We start from the raw sequence: 24,441 nt of genomic DNA on the forward strand, positions 1-24,441 counted from the left end.
CAGTACAGCACAGCACAGGTTTAAAGCATACACAATCACAGGCTTTTCCTTCACAAGGACTCAATAGTACACAGCATTCTTTATCCTGCATGGAGATGGAGGGGGGAAGGGTGTGATGAGGGACATGATCTCTATGACAGGCTTCCTTCCAGTCCTTATCTTCATGGCCGATAATACTCCACACTGTTAACTCAGGGAGTCTAACTGACCTTTGTTTAGCTTCCCTCCTGATCTGAATTCTGTTCCCTTGTCTTCTGTGAGATACAGATCATAAGCCACCTTTCTCTTTGGCTCCAGCCAGACAGTAAACAACTTCCCCACAATCCCCCTGGGGCTCTGCTAAAACGCTCCCCTTCTCCTGTGACTGTTAGCCCCTCTAGTTGCTGGATGCTTCTGGAGAACAACACTTCTTGTCTCCTGTGCTTGTGTTACTTCTAATAGTTGCTGAATGCTTTTAAAGCAACAGCACTACTTCTGCATGTCACACTCTGCAACAGCACTACTTCTGCATGTCACACTCTTCCCTCCTTTTTGAATGTTGTCCTCGACATTCGTCTTAATTGGTCAATCTGACCAATTCTGAAACAGTGGTGAAAGTTTGATAACTTTATATACAAATTGGCATTGTGAAATTGGTATAACATTCATAAACATTGATAAAAACCTAATCTTACGACCTTTTTCTTGTAGGATGCCTATAAGAAATAAACACTTAACACAATTAAAACAATCAGCATCACTTCAGCTGGAGCTTTTCGTACGTCTTCAACCAGCTCTCTCTCTCTATGTTTTAACAGTTCTTTGTTTCTTCAAAGTTTTTTAAGGAAAATCAAAGCATGAAAACAAGTCTTTCTACCAGGCAACATCTTCCATACTGCCTCTCGGTGGTGAATACCACTCAAGTGGGCTTACCTGGTCCTCAGACAGAGATACCTGTTTCCAGTTGACAGTCCTTGGCAATTGACTCGGTTCACCAAGTGTCTCATACGTCAGCATCACCGGCCTCCTCACTTCTCGAGTCGACATCCTCCTGGTGGGTTGTTCCTCAAAGACCACGGGTTCTTCGGTCACAGAAGTTTCTTCCGTCGCACTCATTTCCCGTGCTTCCTCAGATGCTCTTGGAGCTGCCTCTGTATGTTTCTGTACTTCTCTTGAGTCGCTTGTTTCCGCACGGTCTGGTAATTCCGCTCCTCCTGAGTGTCGATCGGTCTCTTCAGGGGCCGGTGTTCAATCATCAGATCGGAATTGGACTTTATAACCAACAGTACAACAGAACAGAACAACCTCAGTTCATAAGAAAGATCCCCTCCAACCTGAATATGTCCAATCACGAAAAATAGAGGGAGCAACAGATCTAAATAATTTATATAGCAAAATTTTATTAGAAAAATATGTTAAAAGTAGTTATACAAATATTAAAGTATACATTAAAATCGGACGTGGCACAGCACCAAGGCAACCGAAGACCAGTGAGCAAACCTATACAGCGATGTAACTTCACCCCTAAGTCTCAGATATGAAAACAGTAAATGATAGTGTCAGTTCTATAATCTGCCCTATGATCACCATAATAGATCCGATCAAGTAAGTATGGATAATAAGAGCATAGACAATGTAATTATATGGATACATCAATAGGCATAGTTAAGGAATTCATTACCTGTAGACATGGTGGGTGGCCGTGAATAGGAAGCTCACTTGCAACCTCTAGTCCTGAATTGGACTTTATCTGTACTCCTTGGTATGAACTCTGGAGCCTCAGGACTTAGTTCACTCTCCTGAGGATGGCACATCCCTCGCCTTGCCGGTCCGAGAAATACAACGGTGTGTTCTTCTCCATCAGAGCTTTCAAGGTCACTATCCACCTCCGGAGCTTCAGTCTGCGGTGGTCCCTTAGTCGATTTCGGGCGATGTCGGTCTACTTCTGGGAACTTTGGTTGTGGTGGGAGATAATCACAGGGTAGTAGTAAATTCTGATGGACAATTCTGGTTTTCTTGTCTCCAGTTTCCAATCGGATTTCATACACTGAGCTGTCATCAGCTTTACTCCTTACGACCACATACACCTTGTCTTCCCAGTACGAACAAAGTTTTCCTGGACAGCCTTTCTCACGTACGTTCTTGACTAGCACCCAGCTTCCCAGTGCCAATTCTGCATAACATTTTCGATCATAGCATTCCTTACTCTAGCCCTGTCCTTGTGTAACCACTTTGGACGCTATGTTGTATGCTTCTGCCATCCGTTCCTTCCATTTCTGAACATGATGTTGATTGCCAGTCTTGGCGATCGTCCATACAATAGGAAAAAGGGTGAGTAACCTGTTGCATTGCTCTTTGTACAATTATAGGCATGTATCACTTTTGACAGAGAACTCTTCCAGTCTTTCTTCTCATCAGCTGTAAAAGTGCGCAACATCGACAATAATGTTCGGTTAAAAAGTTTCACTTGTCCATTACCCTCTGGGTGATAGTGTGTTGTGTGGGATCTCTGAATTCTACAGTACTTTCCTAACTTGGCAAAGAGCTGGTTCTCAAATTCTCTTCCTTGGTCTTGGTGTAACCTCATAGGGAACCCAAACCTCAAAGCAAAATCAATGAAGATCTTCTCTGCCGCGGTTCGACCCAATTTATTTTTGGTGGCATATGCTTGAGCAAATCGAGTGAAATGGTCCATCACCACCAAGATGTATTCGTAACCACCCTTGCACGTCTCGAGATGTAGAAAGTCTATTGAGGCGATCTCAAAAGGATACATAGTTTGGATGTTGCCCATAGGTGCCCGGGTTGATGTGTTGGGACATTTATCTTTCAGACACCCACACTCCCTGGTCACGTACCTCTCAATATTTCTCTGCATGTACGGCGGCCAGAAGAAATGTTCACGGATCAAATTTGTTGTCCTTTCCACTCATAGGTGTCCCATGTTTTAATGGAGTTCTTTGAAGACTAACCTACGGAATACTCTGGGTAGTACCAACTGCCGGTTTTGTCCTCCTCTATGATACAGGATACCATCTTCATGGAGGTAGAGCTTCGTCCATTCTTTAATTAAAACAGATACTGCTGATGACTCATTGTCTCTCTCCCGTTTACTTGGAAACCGATTTTGGTCAACATAAATTACTATTCTACCAATTATCTGATCTTCCCGTTGTGCTGTACGGATTTTCCCTTTTGGTAGTTGTTGAATAGACCGGGGGTGATCTTGTTCTCTCACTTTTATGGTGGTTTCCACCGTCAACGGACACCACAATGGTGTGTCTTCCTCCTGATAAGCTTGCACTGCTTGGGTAGTGCTCTCAATTGCTTCTAGACTGACTTCCTCCGAGCATTCTTGCATGAACTCCTCAGGATCTAGTGGCATTCTTGACAATCTGTCAGCATCCACATTGCATTTTCCTGGCCTGAAACTGAAGTCAGCTAGTTCAGCGACCCATCTCTGACCTGCTGCATTCAGTTTGGCTGTACCTCTTGAAGCTCATCAAGAGAATGCCAAGAGTGTGCAAAGCAATCATCAAAGCAAAAGGTGGCTACTTTGAAGAACCTAGAATATAAGACATATTTTCAGTTGTTTCACACTTTTTTGTTAAGTATATAATTCCACATGTGTTAATTCATAGTTTTGATGCCTTCAGTGTTAATGTACAATTTTCATAGTCATGAAAATACAGAAAAATCTTTAAATGAGAAGGTGTGTCCAAACTTTTGGTCTGTACTGTAGGTCAAAGGGTTGTTGTTAGTGTATACCTCAAACTCTTTGCTGTAGTATAGATAATCTCCAAATGGTTCACAGATAGCCCATTTCAATGCCAGGAACTCCAATTTTCCAGAATGTAGATGGTAATTCTTCTCGGCGTCTGTCAACATTCTAGAACCGTAACCGATGACTCTCATTTTTCCATCTTGATGCTGATACAGGGCAGCTCCCAGTCCTACTTGAGAAGCGTCACAATGAAGAACAAATGGTAAACTGAAATCAGGATATCCCAAGATGGGTGGTTTTTCCAGGTAGTCTACTAGTTCATCCAATACCTCCTGGTGGTCTGCTGTCCAGAGAATGGGCTGTTGGGATGAAAAGGCATTGTTTCTTTTAAGCCCGGTTCTACCCGCGTTCTTCTTTTTCTCCGTGGGTGTTGTTGTCTCTATTGTCCCCCTCAAGAGGGGGTATAGTGGGGCGGCAATCCAGGAGTTCTGAATGTAAGTAGGATAGTAGGAAAGGAATCCTAATATCTGCCTCAACTCCCCGACGGTAGAGGGCCGCTTGTCTTTTAAGCCAGTACCGGAGCGATTTCTACTGGGTCCATGGTATATCCTTCTCTGGACACAATTTTCCCTAGAAATCGGACTTGTCTTTTGAACAGTTCACACTTCTTTGGGGTCAACTTAACTTCGTGTTGTTGATCCTCACGTGTTCAACATGCTCCCGGAAGGTTTTGCTGTGTACCACATTGTCATCCAAGTATGGCTGGCAGATATTGTCCCTCAATCCTTCTAAACATGTCTCAATGCTCCTCTGGAATTCTACTTGAGCTGAACTGAGCCCAAACAGTATGCGGATCCACTCATATAATTCCCACGGTGTGATGAATGCTGTCAAGGGTCTACTGGATTCTTTGACAAACCCTTGGTGGTATGCCTTACGCTGATCGACGACAGAGAACCAGGTGCTTCCTGATAGGCTATCTAGCATATTTTGTATCTTTGGTATCGGGTGTTGATCAGATACTGACTTTCGGTTTTGTTCCCGGTAATCGCAACAGAGTCTCAACGTACCGTCCTTCTTCCTAACGCAGACAATAGGAGAGGAATAACACAACTTTGACTTTTGGACCCAACCTCTGTTGATGAGATCTTGTGAATATTCTTTCACTTCACGATGTAATGGTTTTGGCACAGACATGTAACTTCCGGTTACTGGGGTCGTGTCTTTCAAATTGATTTTCAAATGCAATGACGGGATACAACCTACATCAGAGTCATCTTTGGAGAACGCATGACACTATTCTCTCAGCATCTGTGTTGCTACCGTTAGATCTTCAGCACACAAGTGTTCCAGAGGTACTGGGCGATCCCAGGACCCCGAGGTGGGTTGCGCAATTTCCTCCCCTGGGCAACTCCTGTTCTTTGGTGGGGAGACTGAATTCACTGTAGACCTCTGGGCTGGTCTCACACTGGCTGGATATATCGTTTTCAATGTGACCTAACACAGTCTTGGATCCAGTCTAATTTTGTGTATCGTACTATTCATCACCAGTAGGAATCGTAAAGACAGTCTCACCTTGAACTAGGCCTTCTGGAAGTTCTGAGGAGTCTTTTGGCACGAACAGTCTTTTCTGGACTTTTCTTCCTGGTTCTACCCGGACTCCACACCTCACCCCCACCATTTGGTTTGCAGGGATGATGGTTGGGCGCAAGCCTACCTTGACTTCTTTTAGGTCCATTGTATTGTTCTTTCTTTACTCTATGAATCATGTTATCCGCCACGGCGTTGGGTATAGCGAGCGATGTGGTGATTGCATCCACCACCAGTGCCCCTTCCTTATGTTTCGTGATGAACTCACTGATTACATTATAACCCAGGATAGGATCCTCTGCCACGTTCTGATCACTGGTCACAAGAAAAGGTACCAAAAGCTCGATGGTGTTGCTGTTCTTCGTGGCCCTGAGTTGGAAAGTCACTTCCACCCAGCCTATGAAAAGGGATTCCGGTCTGGTTGACGGCTTTGCCGTGGAATTCCACTGGTCCCAAGAGTTCTTTTAGTGACCGAAGGCAAGTGTGTGGCAGGTAGCGCCTTCTCCATTCTTCATTTAAAAGGCTCACTTGGGCTCCCGTGTCCCACAGTGCTTTTACTAGGAGTCCATTTAGCTGGCACTGTATAAAGCACCTTTCACCGATTAGGCTGATGAGGCTATCTTTACTGACCGAGGAATCCTCCTCCAAGGAGTACATCGTTTGACCTCCGCACTGGGCATTAAGTAACTAATGCCCCTATCTCCCTTGTAGCTGTTGTAGACGGGAACACACTTGGGGATAGTACTGACACAGCCGTTTTACCTCATGCACCGTTCTGGGGTTTGGTGAGATTTGGATTTGCTTCTGGGGCCTCCTCCGTGTCGAGGTTACAAGTCGCTCTGCACTGGTAACCTCCTGTCTTTTAACCCAAATGACCGTGACCATTGGCATACCTTGGCATAATGTCCTTCCTCACCACATTTTAGACAGTGGACACACACCGTACTCTGATTTGATGAATGGCACGCTTCACAACCCGGGTATCTTCTGTTTTGGAAACCACTCCAGGTTCTGAGGGATACCGGTTCTGGCCTGGAACAAATCAACTTTTTCACCTCAATCAACTAGGATCGCAGTTCTCCTATTACTTCCTCCCAGTCAGCGCTGACGGTCCTCTCTTTTGTTGGTGATTTAAGGTTCCCTCTCGGAGGTGGCATTGGAGGATCTCTATGATGATCTTTCGACTGGCCACTGGGGGTATCCAACTTCAGCTGACTAATTTTGGTGATTTTAGGAGCAGAGCCTTTCTTTAACTTCTGTTCGCTCTCTGACTCCAAAGTAGCGGTCTCATTCATTTTTTCAATTAGGACTTAGTCAACAATGCCAGGATCTTCTAGGTATTGTTTCAGCTGCAACTTGATATCTTTGCTGATTAATCCCGTTCCCAATGATCTCAAGAACTTCTTCTGGACTAGTCCAGCATCAAACTTCCCTTCTGCTTCTACATCTCTGGATGTAAACAACAGTCTATCCTTCAGTTCAATTGCTCTGAACAAGAAACTTTGGGGTGATTCATTATTTTTCTGTGAGAGGTTAATGAGTAGGTGGAATAATTCTGAAGTACTCTCTTTTTTATAGTGCCATTTTAAAATCATCTTCAGCTGTTGCAAGGTTAATTGACTTTTCATTTCTAGCATACTACGGAGGTTCAGTCCTAGGCTGATCTCTTTCACCACCCCCTTAACGATCTCATCTGGCTGGTAGCCTTTCTGTAAGCCTGCATCGATCTGGTGCAACAAATTCCTATAAGACAGTCTCTCTTTCTGTTCACACTATCCAGTCTGTCCCAGGATCTTGAATTCTTTCCTTATGGTGATTTGTGGTGTTAGAGAGGACTGTCTCCCTGATTTATTTAACCCGAGCAGGTTAAAGGTCCTGTCTGAGTCTATCACCCGTTCAGAGGTTTTGGTCGATTCCTGCAGGGCTTTGAATTGTTCTTTCAATTCCTCTAGTTCAGTCTGTGGACGGAGATTCCCGCTTTTGGCAATTGGTGCTGCCCCTCCATCCTACAACTTCAACCTGGTTAGAAACTGTGTTAGTACCTAGAGGAATGTCTCCATGACGTCTTCAGCTTCTTTCTCCCCCAGCTCATCCATTTTTGCATTAATGGCAGCTAACAGTTGCCTGCGGTTGTGTGCTTTGGAAATCTGTTCTACTGACATCTTTATATGTTCTGCTGGGGCTCTGCTAAAACACTCCCCTTCTCCTGTGACTGTGTTACCCCCTCTAGTTGCTGGATGCTTCTGGAGCACAACACTTCCCTTCTCCTTTGCTTGTGTTACTTTTAATAGTTGCTGAATGCTTTTAAAGCAACAGCACTACTTCTGCATGTCACACTCTGCAACAGCACTACTTCTGCATGTCACAAATTGATAGTTTTATTTCTGATTATGTAGTTGATGGTATAATCTCTGATAAGATCCAAAACTGTCTAACTGTGACTCTGCCTAGGATACCTGGTCTTTATCTACTTCCAAAAATTCCTAAATCTTAGCTAAATCACCAAGGTTGCCCTTTAGTTTCTAGTTTGATCCTTTGTTACAGACGCTTGCTATTTATATAGATTCATTATTTCAGACTATGGTTAAAGATCTTGATAGATGTCTTAAACATACATGACTTTTTGAATAGAATTTAGGATCTTCTGTGACATATATCTGTATGCTTGACATAAAAAGCCTTTCTACAAATATACTAAAAAAATAAGGGAGATAGGTGTGTCAGGGATTGACTGTGTAGATCATATATTGAGTAATAAATCGGTGATGTTTTTAGTAGTCTTTTTAGAGTTGGTGTTTTCAAGAAATAATTTCAGATTTGATGATTGCTTCTTCTTGAAGCTGCAGGGGACTTTGATGTGGTCCCCTGCAGGTATAGGAAATATAACTATGGATACTTTAGAGAATGATTTTTGAGTTCTCTTTGAAGATCATGAAATTACATAGTTATGTTAATGAGATGTTCTTGATATGGACAGATGATGAGCAAACTTTGATGTACAATTAACCAAATCTGATAAATTGGATTGCTCTTTGTTTTCTAAATGTACAGATAAAAACAAGATATTACCGTATATTTTGTTTTGATAACTGAGTATGTCATTTTAAAATTGTTGATTGTTTCTGCAGTAACATTTCCATGTAACGGAGTTCAGCTGGTCCACATCAGGACGAATGAGGACGTGGGCGTCTTCCCACCCCAGAACATTGCACCATGTGAGACGAGAACTGTGAGATACACAGGACATCATTATTTGTTATTACCACTGAAAAAGAGAGGACGACTTTGTCCTGTGAAGACTGCAAAGCTCGAGCAGTTGGATTTATTCAAGACTTGCTGAGCAATTACCCTGATATCCTACATGTGTTGGGAGGTAAAAATGACCTGGCAACATGATTTTTAAGGTTTATATAATTACGGCACAAACTTGTATACTTTTTTTTATTTTAGCTGTGAAAAAAAAAATTAAATTTGTAAAAAACAAAAAAAAATGTGATCAATATTTTCTGAGATTCATAACTCCTTTTGTTTTTACATTTTTAATATGTTTTAAAATTTTTTTTTTTTTTTAACTTTTTCTTAATTTTATTAGACTCCTTGGCACCATGCAATCGCGTCACCGCGGGGCCATGCTCCCTGAATGCCACTGTCAGAGATTGACTGCGGAATTTAAAGGGATAACAGAAGAGATAAGAGCTCGTCTCCAATCCCTACTCTTACAGGCATAAACTGGCTAAGAAACACAGCAGGCATCTGATAGGTATGGTGCAGGTTCAGATACTAAGACTGTTCCATAAATGTACGGCGGATGTTGGGAATGTATTACATGGAATCTGTCAGTAGGATCAACCCTCCTAAGCCGTCTATATGGGCACGTAGGTCATAGACAGCTGAATAAAATTACACCTTCACATCTGCGATCTAATGTTTTTATCCAGTGAAATCCACGTTTTTCTTAATATGTCAATGAGAATCTGTGTCTAGAGTTTATTTTAAAGGAAAGCAGACATGTAATGACTGACAGTCTGCTCTCCTGTTCTACATGTCTCACACTGGCAATGTCCCCTTTCATTTACAATAAGCTCTGGAGGCAGATTCTCATGCAAATTTGTGTCCAGCCCATAGATGTTACAGTTCATTTACATGTTAAGAAAAATGTGAATTTTTCTGGAAAAAGACATCAGATCGCAGATATCAAGGTATAATTTTACACTACTTTCTATGACTTGCATGCCCATATACATAGGCTAGGAGGGTTGATCTACTGGATATTCCCTTTTAAAGGGGTTTTCTAAGATAATTTTTTAATATACTTGGGAAGGTTAAAAAAAAAAATTGCCATGATCACTCATTGCTGCTTCCTTGATGTCTCTCCTCTGCTGCTACTAGTCTTTGACAGACTGCAGTGGTGATGTCATGACTACACTCTATGTGACTGCTGAAGCCAATCACTGGTCTCAGCGGTCTTATGCCATCTACATCGACATGACTGTTAAGCTCAGTGATAAGCTGCAGCAGTCACATGTGATGTTGTCTTGACATTGTAGCTGCAGTCTGTCAACAATTAGTGAAGCAACGATGGTTGAGTAAATTCTGTTATGTGTAATGCATGTCATATGCTGAACCCGCACCATACCTGGTAGACACTCCTCCAGACCCGGGTACCATAGTACCTGTGAAAAAAAATAATTTAAAATAAAAAAAATTATACTCACCTCCTGATGGCCCCCGGTCTTCTATCCCGTATGTCTTCGCTCCCCGGCGGCTCGCTATGGAGTAAAAGGACCTTCCATGATGTCATTCAGTCATGTGACAGGTCACGCGACCGCTTACGACAGCGGTCGTGTGACCTGTCACATGACTAAATGACGTCATGGAAGGTCCCTTTACACCACCGCGAGACACCGGGGAGACCGGACGCATCCGAGGAGACCGGGGGCCATCGGAAGAGGAGTATAATGTTTTGTTTGTTTTTTTTTTACCATTTTTATTCTTTTTTTTAACTAACTTAGTCACACTATATAAAATCCTTGCCGGTTGCATGGATTTATATAGTGTGACCAAGTTGTCAAGCACTTTCCAAGTGATGCTAAGATCGCTTGGAAAGCGCTTGACAACCCGCATGCAGAAATGCACGTGAAGAACGCTTCATATCCGCTTGTCCCTGGCAGGAAAAACGCATGTACAATCCGCATGTACAATCCGCATGCACAATCCGCATGCGTTTTTTCTGCCAGGGAGATGCAGAAACGCTCAGGAAGAATCCGGAGCATTTCTGCATCGTGGGCACATAGCCTTATGCTGCCAACAGGATGCTCCAGAAGCTCGGAAGGCGTCTGTATTCAACTGGAAGGAAGGGAGGTAAAGCAGTAGGGTACCCCCTCCCTCTACCAGCCAATCACCAGGGCATTCTGCATCTACTTCTTATGGGGACCCTGGAACTAAACACAATTTTACTGATACACGCCAATGCTTTACATGTAGCGTAGTGGGACATGTTAGTGTCATTTGTCATGATTAGAAGAAAAGCCCCACTACTACTACAAAGCCGTCTTGGTCATCACCTTCTGCCCTAGTTGTGGATGGGACTGAAGTGAAGAATAAAGATCACTTTCAATCTGTCACTGTGGGGAATAGAGTTACAATTGGCCTCAAAGACACAGAAGCAGAGGTAACCCTTGTGCTTCCAGAGATGGTGACCTCTGATGATAAAATTCCATAAAATACCATGTCTGCAACCAGAGTTGGGGGAGTCAGCAAGAGAATACAACATATACAATTGAAGCAAATGACCCACAGAGGTTCTGTGTAATGATTTGGTGAAATGTACTGACTTGGAGGGAAGATCAAAAATAGACATCCAAATAGATATTGCAATGGACCTGCATAGAGGACAATTTTGGGGAATATGCTAATGTAACAGATGTGATTCGCAGTCAGAATGCTTTTTCAGACTCAACCCCAGGTGTTGGTGAATAAATCCTAGACAGAGCACCATACGGCCTGTCTGCATCCTACAAAAGATGAAAGAATACATGATGTATTAATGTATTAGTAAAATGGGGGTCTGCTGCATCCTGTAGTATAAGTAAGGCCGGGGTCACATGGTCGTCGATTCTCTCATGCGAGATAATCCGGCCGATTCTACAAATGGCACTTGGCTCAAACTCTGCTGCGAGTGTGAGCTGAGTGTCAGTGCTCCGAACCCCTCACATGAGAGAATCACATGACAGGTGCGGAGGAGACGGAGAAAGTAATTTCTACATCTCCATTGTCACCATCCGTGGTAATCAGACTGCACTCAGATTGCAGAGTGCAGTCTGATTTTTCATTCGCACCCATAGATTTATATGCACCTGCAGAATGCTGTGATTGTTTTTTCATGCCAAATCAGCATGATAAAATAATTGGAGATCTGCACTGCCCCATAGTATAACACTGGGCTAAGTGATGTACAATAAAACATGGGATAGCACTCGGCCGTGTTATAAGCCAGTGTGAGTGAACCCTAAGGCTGCTGTTTTTCTGTGCTATGTGATTTTTTTGGGAGATTTTAAGTCCTTTTCAGTGAATTGCTTTAATTTTAGGCTACGGAATTGCAAGACAGTGAGGACCCTTGAGGCAGGTTTTGATGTTGCGTATTTTGGTCAAAAATATCAACTAATATCTCATATATTTCATTTATCTTCAGCAAAATGGAGCCTGGACATAAAGTGTTGGTTTTGGAATGGGGAAGGGCGAGTTGGGGTATCTGTCCATGTGGGGTACACTTATAGAGTCTGATCTAATAATATGGGTTTGACCAACAGGCTATGTGACTGCCACCATATGAAAGCCTTATCCATGAGCATTTATATTACTTAGCAAACCCCCACACCACCACCATGATTGGTATGTGTGTGACTAGTTGTTTCATCAGTATTTTGCACTGATGCTGCTTGCTCTTTTATCATGAGAGCCTCCTGCATTCTGTAGTGCATTGGTATTGTTATCTGGTATTGGTTACTATGGCTGCATTTCTTCTGTGATTGTTTTTGGATTTGATATCCTTTAAGTGAATTGCTTTCAAAGAGGTTGTCAACTACCTTAACTCATTTACTGGTTTTGCCACTAATGCCTAAGGATAATGTCTCTAAAGAATCACATATACCTTTTCTGCCAATTATCATGTTGTTTTTTGCCTTTCTGCTTTGAATCCTTCGCCCTGGTATTGGCTGTTCCTATAGTCATCACTTCCTTTTCAGAATCTTCTGCTCCATTTTGACTACATTTCCCATCATCCTTTGTACTGGGCAGCAAGAGAGCACACCCCTGTAAATCTGCCTAAATCCCTCCTACTCCTCCTCCAGCTACACATACAGCCTCAGCATTATCTCTTGTCCAGAGAACTGATGCAGGCAAGTCACTGATACAGTGCACAGAAGTAACACAAAGCAACAAAACTCCAGCCCTGGCAATAAAGATGCTTCACCTCACTGACAATTCATGTATACATATTATAGTGGGGGTTTCAGCTCTCTAATAGTTAGGTGGATATGCACATGCACAGGGTTCTTATATCAAAACAGAATAAAGATTATTGTCCTTCATAAACTTTACAGTTTCAAAATGAAAACAGCCTTTCTTCAGAACAAGTGAATAACATAACAGTCCTTTCTTCAGTACAAATAAAGAACATAACAGTCCTTTCTTCAGCACAAATGAATAACAAAACATTCCTTTTCTCTGGATAAGACAAAGTCAATCAAACAGTCTCACCAACTTGGTATTACAGGAACCTTTCAGGCTGCAGTACAGACTATCCACCAGCTCTGTCATTCTCCAACCTCAGCACACTACTTCTACCTGAGCTAGACGAGGTGCATTTTATTAGGCTAGTAAGACCCAGAATGGAGTATGAGAGCGACCTTTCCCACCCTGGCTCTTTAGGTCGCTCTTAAATCTCGGAACCCAAATCCAGTCAAAATAAAACCATCTTGGTAACACATACCTGCCATCCAGGACTTTACCACCTGCTTTCTTACAATATATATACAGTATACTTTGTTGTATACATACAGATACAAGGGAGAGTTCTGGAGGGAGAAATGTGCAGGAAAATGGGAGAACCTTATGAGGAACCTTAATACGAATTGCGATCAGTTTTTTTATTATGGGGCTGCCTGCATCCTGCATTGCATTATTATTGTGCACTGTTATTGGTAAGTATGACTGTTTTTTTCTGTTGTTTTCTTAATGAATAGAGTCATTCAAAACTATAACTCATCCTGCAAATAAACAAACACTTACGGATACATTGAAAGAAATAAAAATGTATGGCTCTTTGAAGAAGGGGACAAAAAATGAAAGTGCAAAAAGGAAAACTGTCTGCGGTGGAAAGAGGTTAACCTACATAAGCCAATAGAAAAAAAATATTTGATTCTGGAAAAGCCCTTTAAAGAAAGGAGACGTCTATTGATGTTTTATGTGCCATCTACCCACTCTATAGCCAGTCACTGGAATGAGTGGTCTTGTGCTGCCAACCACATGGGCCAGTGGTAACGCTGGTGCTTTAGCACCAAGGGATTTATCAGGTAAGTAATGCTTTTTAGCTCCTCCTTTCTGCTCTTGAGTGCTATCTCTACCATCAAATTGGGCGACTGCTAGAGCCGTCACTCACAGCAAAGCCGAAAAGTGTTCAATTTAAGAAGAGACCATTGCACTGCACATGGACGGACAAACTTCGAGGGACTTGCAATTGTGAAATAAGGAGAATTAAAAGTTCTTGTTCTCATTCATGCTGATAAATGGAGTATACACAAAGGTATGTTTAAAGGGGTTATCCACTACTAGAACAACCCCTTCTTAAACTTATTGTTTGGCTCCAATAAAATAAACAACAAACTCAACATGAAGAGGAAGTCCAGGATCAGCTGCAGCCCGGAAGTCCTCTTCATGTTCAGTTTGTCCGAAGGCGGGACAGTGACGCCAGCACTGATTGGATGCCAGGCATCACGTGTCATTCCACCGCATAACAGCCCCGGGACTGCAAGTGCTGACAACGGTGGAATGGAGCCAGCACTGGAGGTGAGTATAGGTTATTTATTTTATCGGAGCAGAACAATAAGTTTAAGAAGGGGTTGTCCTAGTAGTGGACAACCCTTTAAGTAGCTTTCCACGTCTCTTATTTAGCTAACACTGTCAAAACTGCTAGCAGACCTCTTTTTACAATCAGAAAAGATATATATTATTGAAAAGAGGCGTGATATTAAAACATTAGAAAATAGTATAACAAACAGCATCAGAGCCTAAAACAATTATCAATTTGCACTGTTTCAGGTAAAAATAACAAGAAAGATCATTTTCAAGATTTAACATAGCTTTTCAATCTTCCATCTTAAAAAAGGCCACAAGTCATCTGTTATATTTAAGCCTTATATTGTCAAAATTACTTTTAAAGGGAATTTGACAGCATGATGTAGGGACAGAAACCCTGATTCTAACAATGTATCACTTAGTTTACTGGGTGCCGCAGTTTTGATAGAATCTCTGTTTTCTCTGCTGCAGATCTAGCAGGGCTCAGAATGCTGAGCTCTGAATAACCCCGCCCTCAGTACGGATTGGCAGATTTCTGTGTACACTGTATATTGACAGAATGCTGCTAATCAGTGGTGCCCGGGAGTGGTTGGACTAAGAGGCAGGAGTACAGGTAATCTCCTGTTGATAAAACACTGACAGTATTGTAACAGCAAGACACAGCACAGTAAGTGACACATTACAGGAATCAGGCTCTCTTCACCTACATCATGGTACTCTCCAATTACATAGCAAAAACCTGCTGACTCATGTTATAAAAAGAATAAAACAAAAAAAACAGTACTTCTCCAAACCAGTGGAATTATACAGAGGCTAGAAAAGCCAGGTTATTTACATGGAGAGAAAATAGCCTTTACTTTAAAGCTCTTTCCTCATTGCAGGGAGCACAGGAAGCCGCAGAACATAATAGCAAAGAAGAGCTAAAGAGCAAATATGGCCAGTGACATTTACAGACTGTCACAGCAAGCATGGCTGAGACTCATGTTGTGATAATCCATCTTTGAAGCAGACCTACTTATGGCCTTGTGCAAATCATATTATTTTATATGCATATGTGGCATAGGTAATGCAATTCATCTTTTAATTAATTGAGAGTTTAATTAAACATGTTACAATGGGTTCCAAGGTTTACAGAAAAAAAGTGTGAATGCTGAAAACAATGCAGAAGGGCTCCACTCTATGGTGTAAGAACTGAGAAAGAAACAAAGCTTATACAGGTGCTAGAACATGACAAAAAAAGAGATTATAGGGGCACCCAGCAAGCGCATCACAATATATTCAATATATGGTCAATACTTGATACATATTTTGATTTTTGGAGAAGTGAGAAAGTTTAATTTTTTTTGGACTAGAGCAGGGATGTCAAACTCAAATGCACAGATGGCCAAAATTAAAAGCTTGGACAAAGTTGTGGGCTAACCTTGATATTTATTAAAAAAAATGTCTACAATTGAGGAAGTTTTTCCTTATCATCAAATATACCTATCAACTTTTTCATATGGGTTTCCTCCGGGTTCTCTGGTTTCTTCCATACAGTAAGATGGAGTTCTTGTTAGAACCCTCCTGTTAGTTTTTTCTATCTTGTGTTTTGCGGTCACGTGACCATCTGCGTATATACTCCAGCTCCGCCCTTATGACTTTGCTGGACTTCAGTGTTGTTTGACTGTTTTGCTAGCCTGGTGCTTCGGTGCCTATCTCTGTCAGTTTGCTTGGACCTCTAGTACTATTTGTCAGTTTGTCTTTTGTGTTCTACAACAATTTCTGTTTAGGAGGTGTTCCATTTTTGTCCCAGTCCTTAGTTCTTTTAGGGACCCCTCCCTTAATTCTATAGGTCTTCATTCAGACTAGCCGAGGACGAAGGTGGGTCTGTTCACAAGGATCAGGCAGCCCGCTACATCTTAGGGATTCAGCTTAGTCTTACTGTAGGGACAGCTTTCCCCTATCTTTCCTTAGTTCTTGTTGCAGATCATAACAGTCCTGCATAGTCCTCCATACAGAATAAAGGGGCCCTGCATTGCCTTCCCTACAGTATAATGGCCACAAAAAGTGCTCCATAAAGTATAATAGGCCCCACATTCAAAAAAAAAATACTCACCTCTGCCCATTCCCCTGCTGATCCGGTCTCTTCATGAGGTCTTCAGATCCTCTGCACTCCTTGGTACAGCGGGCGCGTTGTAATGACTTCATCACGCCCACTGTGCTGAGACATCAGATGCAAAGGGGGAATGATGGGAGAGGGAGTGTCAGCTGACGCTCCATCCTCCATCATTGCTTTCAACTGCATCAGCATCTAGGATGCTGATACAGTTGAAAGTGCAATGTCGGGGGGGGACCAAATATACTTGGGGGACCCGCCCGGCGTCGCGGGGCAAATAAATTCACCCTGTGGGCCAGAGTTTGATATATGTCGGCTAGAGTCATGTTTTAAAAAGTTCTACAGCTAGAAGCAGAGAAAAAAGAAAAAAAATATGGCAGAAAGAATCAGGTAATAGTAAAGAGTTTGAGCAAACAAGCTCGCTTCCCTCTTCTTTGCCCTTAGCTTGATACTCAGCATGAAACTGAGCTGAAGACCTGAGTATAGCTAATGCAAACTGGAGTAGCAGTGTTAGACATAGGCCACAGCCCCACTATCAGTATTTGGTCAGTATTTTTTCTCAGGAGTGGGAGCCAAAACCAGGTGAGGAGCAATCAGAGAAAAGGTATAATAGAAACAAGTCACCACTTCTGTATTTATCACCCACTCCTGGTTTTGACTCCCACTCCTGAGAAAAAACACTGACCGAATACTGACCAAATACTGATAGTGGGGCCGTGGCCTTAAAGAAGTTGTCCAGTACTTTTGATAAATACCCCAATGTATTTACCTTGGGCCCATAAGTGTTTTTGTAATTACCTTGCTGTGTCATTATGGCCTGTGAGCGGCGCTACAGGGGCATTAAAAATACGCACAAGAAGGCATATTTCTGACGCCAATAACAAATTAAGGGGTAAAAGTTCTGCAGCCTCCAAACACTTTATTGATCTCCACAATGGCGATACTAGCACACTTAAAATTGTAGCTATTGAAAAAGTCCATAGACCTGCTTGTGGGGGTGATTATAAAAGGAAACTCATCAATAGGGAGTCTTGGTGGATATATGTGTTAAAAATACTGCAAGGTATGAACATGCCCCAAGATATTATACACCATTAGGAGTGAGATTTGTATATTTGACTCTTTGATTGTGGATATTTTTTAGTATTTTGTATGTGTTTTTATTGGATCTAATTCTATATACAAGTCCTTATATATATGTATGTTGTTTGCAGTGATTCCGCATTATAGAGATTTTGACCATAAGAAAACTTCACCCAGCAGGGTTAAATGGTGAACAGATGGTAAATGAGTAATTAGAGCTGCATTCCTTCAGGACATGACCTGTATATAGTTTATCTAGTTTTAGTTTAGAGTATGTATCCAGTGACTAAGGACCTAACCGTCTGAAACGCATATGCGATTGCTCTATATCTGGATTTTTTATGGATTTGCAATAAAGAAGAATTTTTTATGAGGACCCAGCACTGGATGTACCTTCCTTTTCTCTTCAATCCCTCATTAAGGCTGTGTGCCCACGATGCGTTTTTAATGCGTTTCTGCAGCGTTTTTGCAGCTGCGGAAACGCATTAAAAACGCATGGTAGAAGGGCAGTAATGTTCCCCAATGATAATCCGCATGTGCTGTGCACATGCTGCGGAAATTTCCGCTGCAGATTATCATTGCGGAAAAATACGCAGCACTACAAATTATTTTGCGGAAGTGCTGCGTTTTCGCCGCCATTGACTTGCATTAGATCGCACGGATTACGCATCACTGTATATGTAGATGCGCATTCCATGCGTTCCAATGTGCGGATGGTACCCGGGTGTGGAGGACAGGAGACTCTCCTCCAGAACCCGGTACCATTAAAAAATCTGTAAAAAAAGAATAAAATAAAAAATAAATGTATACTTACCTTCTGGCGGTCCGCGGTGCACTCCTCCTTGCTTCCCGGCACTTTGCGGTGGATTGAAGGACCTGCGCTGACGTCAGAGTCATGTGACGGGTCACGCGACGCTGACGTCGGCAGGTCTTTCAATCCACTGCTGCCGGCAAGGGAGAACAGAGTGTAAGGACACCGCGGGCCATCGGAGGGTAAGTATACATTTATTTTTTTATTTTTAACCACTCTCTCGGATCACACTATATAAATCCATGCCGTTTGCATGGATTTATATAGTGTGACCTAGTTGTCACAAGCACTTTCCAAGTGATGCTACTCGCTTGGAAAGCGCTTGTCAATCTGCATGCGGAAAGGTCAGTGAATAACGCTCCATTTCCGCATGTCCCTGGCAGGAAAACGCATGTATAATCCGCATGTACAATCCGCATGCGTTTTTTTCTGCCAGGGAGATGCAGAAACGCTCAGGAAAAATCCGGAGCATTTCTGCATCGTGGGCACATAGCCTTACTCCATCTGCAATATTTTAGTAGAAAAAATGTACATTTTCATTCCATTCATGCCACTTTGTGTTCATTTTCAGAAGCACCTGAAAGGTTAACAAACTAACAGCAATTGACAGCAATTTTGAATACTTTTAGGGGTGCTATTTTAAAATGGTATCACTTCTGGTTCTTTTACGATATATAGACCCCTCAAATTCACTTTAAAAGTTAAGCTGTTTCAAAAAATAAGTTTTATAAATTTCCTTGAACAAAAAAAAATTGCTGCTAAACTTTTAACTCCTCTAACATCCCAACAAACTAAAATGACGTTTGAAAAAAATGATGCTCATATAAAGTAAACAATTCATAAATGATATTTATTACATTTTTTGGGCAGTGCGGCTATGTGTTTTAAGGGTAGAAACGTTTACAGTTTGAATACTGCTGTTTACTTTTACATTTTCATCAAATTTCTGATATTTTTATACTTAAACGCAGAACATATCGACCGAAATTTACCAGTATCACTGTTGAAATATTCCGTTTGAATACTGTTTGAAAAATTGGTCTTGGTTACTAAGTGGTTAATAGGTTGCTTCAAGGTGTTCATCATTTTACTTGAAAAAAGGCACCATTCTGCACGATTTTATCTGGAAATATACGGAATCTGCAATGTAGCCTCCACAGCAAATATGAATGAACAGAGCCGTAGCTCTATAGCTACTTGTCCAAGTCCAAACAAGTACAACTGGTATTTTGAAAGCTGCATTTACAGTGCATGGACAGAACAACCTCACATGTGGAATAAGCTGTGACACATCAAATATTACACTATGAAAATCCTAAAAAATATTTGCCAAATAGCATATATGTTTATAAAAATAGGATGCCAGGTTCATGCCTCTAAAGCCATTCATTTCTGCTGAGAATTAACAAAAATGGGTTGAGGATAAGTATTTATTTCTGTATGACTTAGGTGTATATACCAGTATATATACTGATGCTGTGGACACAATGAAGCTTGCAGTGATCATTGTGAAAAAGTTCATCGTGACACCAGACGGTATTCTATGTGTTCCACCAAAATCAAGTTAAAATGAAACATAATAGTTGCTCTGTTAATACTAGTAGCTAGTAGAGTTTTTTTTATTTTAGTAAAACTTAACAGGTATTCTAGGTATGCTGTGGTGACAAGATCAAATAACAAATGGAAAAATTATAGATATTATATGTGCGTGTATATATATATATATATATTTCTAACAAAAAAAAACAAAAGGAAAAAGATACTTTTTTCTCCTCTTACCAGATAATGTCCAAGAATAACCAGAGGGCTTAATTCAGTAAAGCTCCGGATTGATGAAATAAATAATATTAATTGTAACAACAGACGCATCCACCATAATAAGATAACAAAAATGTTTCCTATTCTTTCTTCCCGACATACAAATATTTATGCAAGACTAAAAATGCAGAATTGTGTAAATTGATAATGAGTAAGGATAACAGAGATGCCGTATGCCGAATAACAACATTCCCCAGAGAACCTTAATCTGCCAGTCTGGAGTTTCACTCTGCACTCACCATTTGATGGGGTGTCCTTTTTCATGCTGTTAATTCCAGATTTCGAAGTCATTTTTAATAGTAGAAGGGTACAATAGCATTGATGCCGCCAGCATGATCATTACTCTTTTCACATCAATGCCTGTATCAGGTTTGCAACTGCATGTAGTGACGTAGTCAAACCTAACTGTGTCTAGAATCAGCAGGCACGTACCTGCCGGCCAATCCTAGGCCCAGGATGCTCATTAATTACATACCTAACACAATGACAATACAGGAGCAAATCGCTGCCAGAAGAATCTGCCTGCCTCTCTGGGAAGCATAAACTGTCAAGTGGGGCTTGTTCAATATTTCCTGCACTAAATGTATTTTTAGCCAAGGAGAACTCAGGTTACACATCAATAACAATAGGATGATACATCTTGTGAAGCCTGGACATTTTGTATCCTCTCACAGGGATTATCATATGATCTAAATGGAGGATGTAAAATTGATACAATTTTCCAGCAGAGACAGATATGACATAAAGCTGCAGGTCTTTAGGCTATAAAATTTGGTTATTTATCACTGTAAACTAAACATGTGGAACTGTATCTACATGTTCCAGTTACCCGAAGGAGGCCAACAATGTATCTGTTTGCATTGTATATGCGGTATCAACAGCACTTTATAGACATTGTCATTGCTGTCCCCATTGGGGCTCACAATCTGAATTCCCTATTAGTATGTCTTTGGAGTTTGGGAGTAAACTGGAGAACCCAGAGGAAATAACATAAACTCCTTGGTGGGATTTGAACCCAGGGTCCCAGTGCTGCAAAGCAACAGTGCTAACCACTGAGCCACCGTGCTGCCCATATGCCATGGTATGCCTATACAATTGAAGATCTTGCCAATCTATACCTCCAAACTGGGTGTACACAGAACCTCAAACTTGTGCTTCTTCCAATATAACTTATGATTTTACTGCCATTAAGCGGTTCTGTTATATGTAAGTTATTTCTATGTGACTATATGATGCAATTTTGGGAAATAAATGTATAACTACAGTAACAGCCATAAAAGCAAAGTACAAATATTCCTATCTACTATTTTAACCTGTGACTAAAAGCTGTAAAAGCAAATTGTACTGAAATATGTTTTATGTGCATTATGATATACTCATCAGCAATATGACGTCACACTTGAATCAAAAGATACTTCATAGTAAGGCTGTGTGCCCACGTATCGTTTTTCAAGCGTATATGCTGCGGAATTTCCGCAGCGTAAACGCTTGAAAAACGCATGTATATCCGCACCCCATGGTCCCCAATGGCATTCCGCAATGTCAATGCCCATGCTGCGGATTTTTCCGCAGCGAATATGCTGCGGTCAAAAATCCACAGCATGTTCATTAATTTTGCGGAAGCGCTGCGGAATCAATGTGCGGATGGTACCCAAGTCTGGATGAGAGGAGACTCTCATCCAGACCTGGGTACCAAAGAACCTGTAAAAAAAAGAATAAAATAAAGTTTATACTTATCTTCTGATGTTTTCCCTCCGTCGCGCTGTTGTCTCAAGGACCTGCCACGTCATTGAGTCATGTGACCCATCACATGACTCAATGACGTCACCGCAGGTCCTGCACGCAACAGCGTGAGCCGCTCAAGACTCCGGACGGGGCAGAGAATGCATCAGAAGGTGAGTATAAAGTTTATTTTTCTATTTTTTACCATTCTGAACAAGTTGTCAAGCACTTTTCCAAGTGATGCTTGGAGAAGTGCTTGATAACCCGCATGCGGAAATGCATGCAAAGACGCCTCACAAACGCTTCTACCTGGCGGGAAAACCGCATGTAATATCCGCATGCGATTTTCCCGCCAGGGAGAAGCGTAAAAAATATGCTTCAGGTCCGCAACGTGGGCACATAGCCTAAGGCTGTGTGCCCACGATGCGTTTTTGGTGCGTATTTGCAGCGCGTAAACGCTCCAGAAACGCATTGCATACCTTATCCCATGAATTCCTATGACATTCTGCAAGTTCTGTGCACATGGTCAGGATTTTTTCTGTGCAGATTTTACTCGCAGAAAAAATACGGACATGACCAATTCTTGTGCGTTTCTGCATGCGTATTTGCCTATACAATGCATTGGAAAAAAGCATGGCAAATATGCATGCAAATACGCGTCAAAAACGCATGTAAAAACCGCATGCGTTTTTCTGCCAAGGAGATGCAGAAATGCTCAGGAAAATGTCTGCTTCATTTCTGCATCGTGGGCACTAAGCCTAAAAGCTGGGCAAAAGTAATAGAAGTGAGGTCACTGGGCTCTGTCTGTCACTATTCATACACTTCTTCGGAGAGGCCACGGGTAGGCACTGCAGAGGCACCACTGCTCTCCTATTCTGCTTGAGGTCAAGGCTGTACCAGGGGACAGAGTTCTCTTTGTCAGCGCCCCCTTCAATGCATTTCGCACAGGCGTAAGCAGTGAGCAGAAAAATTCACAAAAAGAAGTTCTGTAAAGGCAGATGCCAGAATGGATATTTTACATTATTACTTTTGAATTTTAAGCCTTTCCCATATAACCAGTATTGGGGTCCTCAAGCGGATGTTCTTGTTATAAAAAAGTGACCAGTTGAAATATATTTACAGTGCCTTGAAAAAGTTTTCATACCCATGAATGTTTCCACATTTTTTTCACATTAAATCCACAAACTTAAATGTATTTTATTGGGATTTTATGTGCTATACCAACACAAAGTAGCACGTATTTGTGAAGTGTAAAGTAAATTATACATTTTTTTCTAATTATTAAAAAAAATATAAATCTGAAAATTATGACATACATTTGTATTCAGTCCCCTGTAGTCTGATACCCCTCAATAAAATCCTGAGTGACAAATTACCTTCAGAAGTCACATAATTAGTAAATTGAGTCAACCTGTGTGTAATTTATTCTCAGTTTTACTACAGCTGTTCTGTGAAGGCCTCAGAACATTAGCGATCAGACAGCATCAAGAAATCCAAGCAACACATCAGACAGGTCATGGATAAAGTTGAGGAGAAGAGTAAACCAGGGTTAGATTATAAAAAATAGTCCAAGCTCTGAACATCTCAAGGAACACTGTTCAATCCATCACCTAAAAATGGAAGGAGTATGGCACAACTGTCAACCTAAACTGACAAGAGAAAAAGCAGTCAAGAGGCCCATAGTCACTCTGAAGGAGATGCAGAGATCCACTGCTCAAAACAACTAATGGCTGTACACTTCACAAATCTGGCCCTGGAAGAGTGGCAAGAAGAAAGCCATTTTTTAAAGCAAGCCATAAGAAGTCCCATTCAGATGAGACCAAAGTAGAACTTCTTGGGCTAAATGAAAAACGCTATGTTTGGCGGAAAACTAACACTGCACATCACTCTGAAAACACAATCCCTGCCATCAAACGTGGTGGCAGCATCATGCTGTGGGGATGCTTTTCTTCAGCAGGGACAGGGAAGCTGGTCAGAGTTCATGGAAAGATGGATGGAGCCAAATACAAGGCAATCCTGGAGAAAAACCTGCTGCATGCTGCAAAAAACTTGAGACTGGGGAGTAGGTTCACCTTCCAGCAGGACAACAACCCTAAATATACTACGAGAGCAACAATCGGATGGTTTAGATCAAAGTATATTCAAGTGTTTAAATAACCCAGTCACATTCCAGACCTAAATCCCATTGAGAATCTGTAGCAAGACTTGAAAATTGCTGTTCACAGATGCTCACCATCCAATCTCATAATAAGATGCAAAGGGTTAGCATTAGAATTTTTACAACTTAACAAAAAGGTGTTGCAGGGGAAAAAATCATATAGAAAAGGTAGAAATAATATTTGGTTTGCTGAATTCCAATAAATGTTTCAACAGTATCTACTTAAGACAACAAATTTGCCACATTTACGAACGTGACTTTGCCTTCAGCATAATATATGTGTTGGTCAGCGACATCTTACATCATCCTTCGCATTCTCTTCTGTGGCAGAAAGAATTGTACGATGATTCTACCAAATACTGCGCATTATGAGGGAGATTTACTAA

At 41.5% G+C, this 24,441-nt stretch overlaps 1 protein-coding gene across 3 annotated transcripts in view; it reads right to left on the reverse strand.

Moving 5' to 3' along the window:
- PRKAR2B (protein kinase cAMP-dependent type II regulatory subunit beta) overlaps positions 1-24,441 on the reverse strand; it is a 180,758-nt gene that overhangs the window by 113,982 nt on the left and 42,335 nt on the right. The window contains exon 1 of one of the 3 annotated variants that reach the window (XM_073652218.1): positions 20,415-20,563. The exons of the other annotated variants lie outside the window; for them this stretch is intronic. Within the exon in view, the coding sequence (XP_073508319.1) occupies positions 20,415-20,466 (52 nt within the window). The 5' untranslated portion in view covers positions 20,467-20,563. Of the gene's footprint in view, positions 1-20,414; positions 20,564-24,441 lie in introns of those variants that run through there. 3 annotated transcript variants of the gene reach the window in all.

This window comes from Phyllobates terribilis, unplaced genomic scaffold (genome assembly GCF_046119375.1).
Source record: "Phyllobates terribilis strain yellow unplaced genomic scaffold, ASM4611937v1 Scaffold_11__3_contigs__length_659146591, whole genome shotgun sequence".
Classification (NCBI taxonomy): domain Eukaryota; kingdom Metazoa; phylum Chordata; class Amphibia; order Anura; family Dendrobatidae; genus Phyllobates; species Phyllobates terribilis.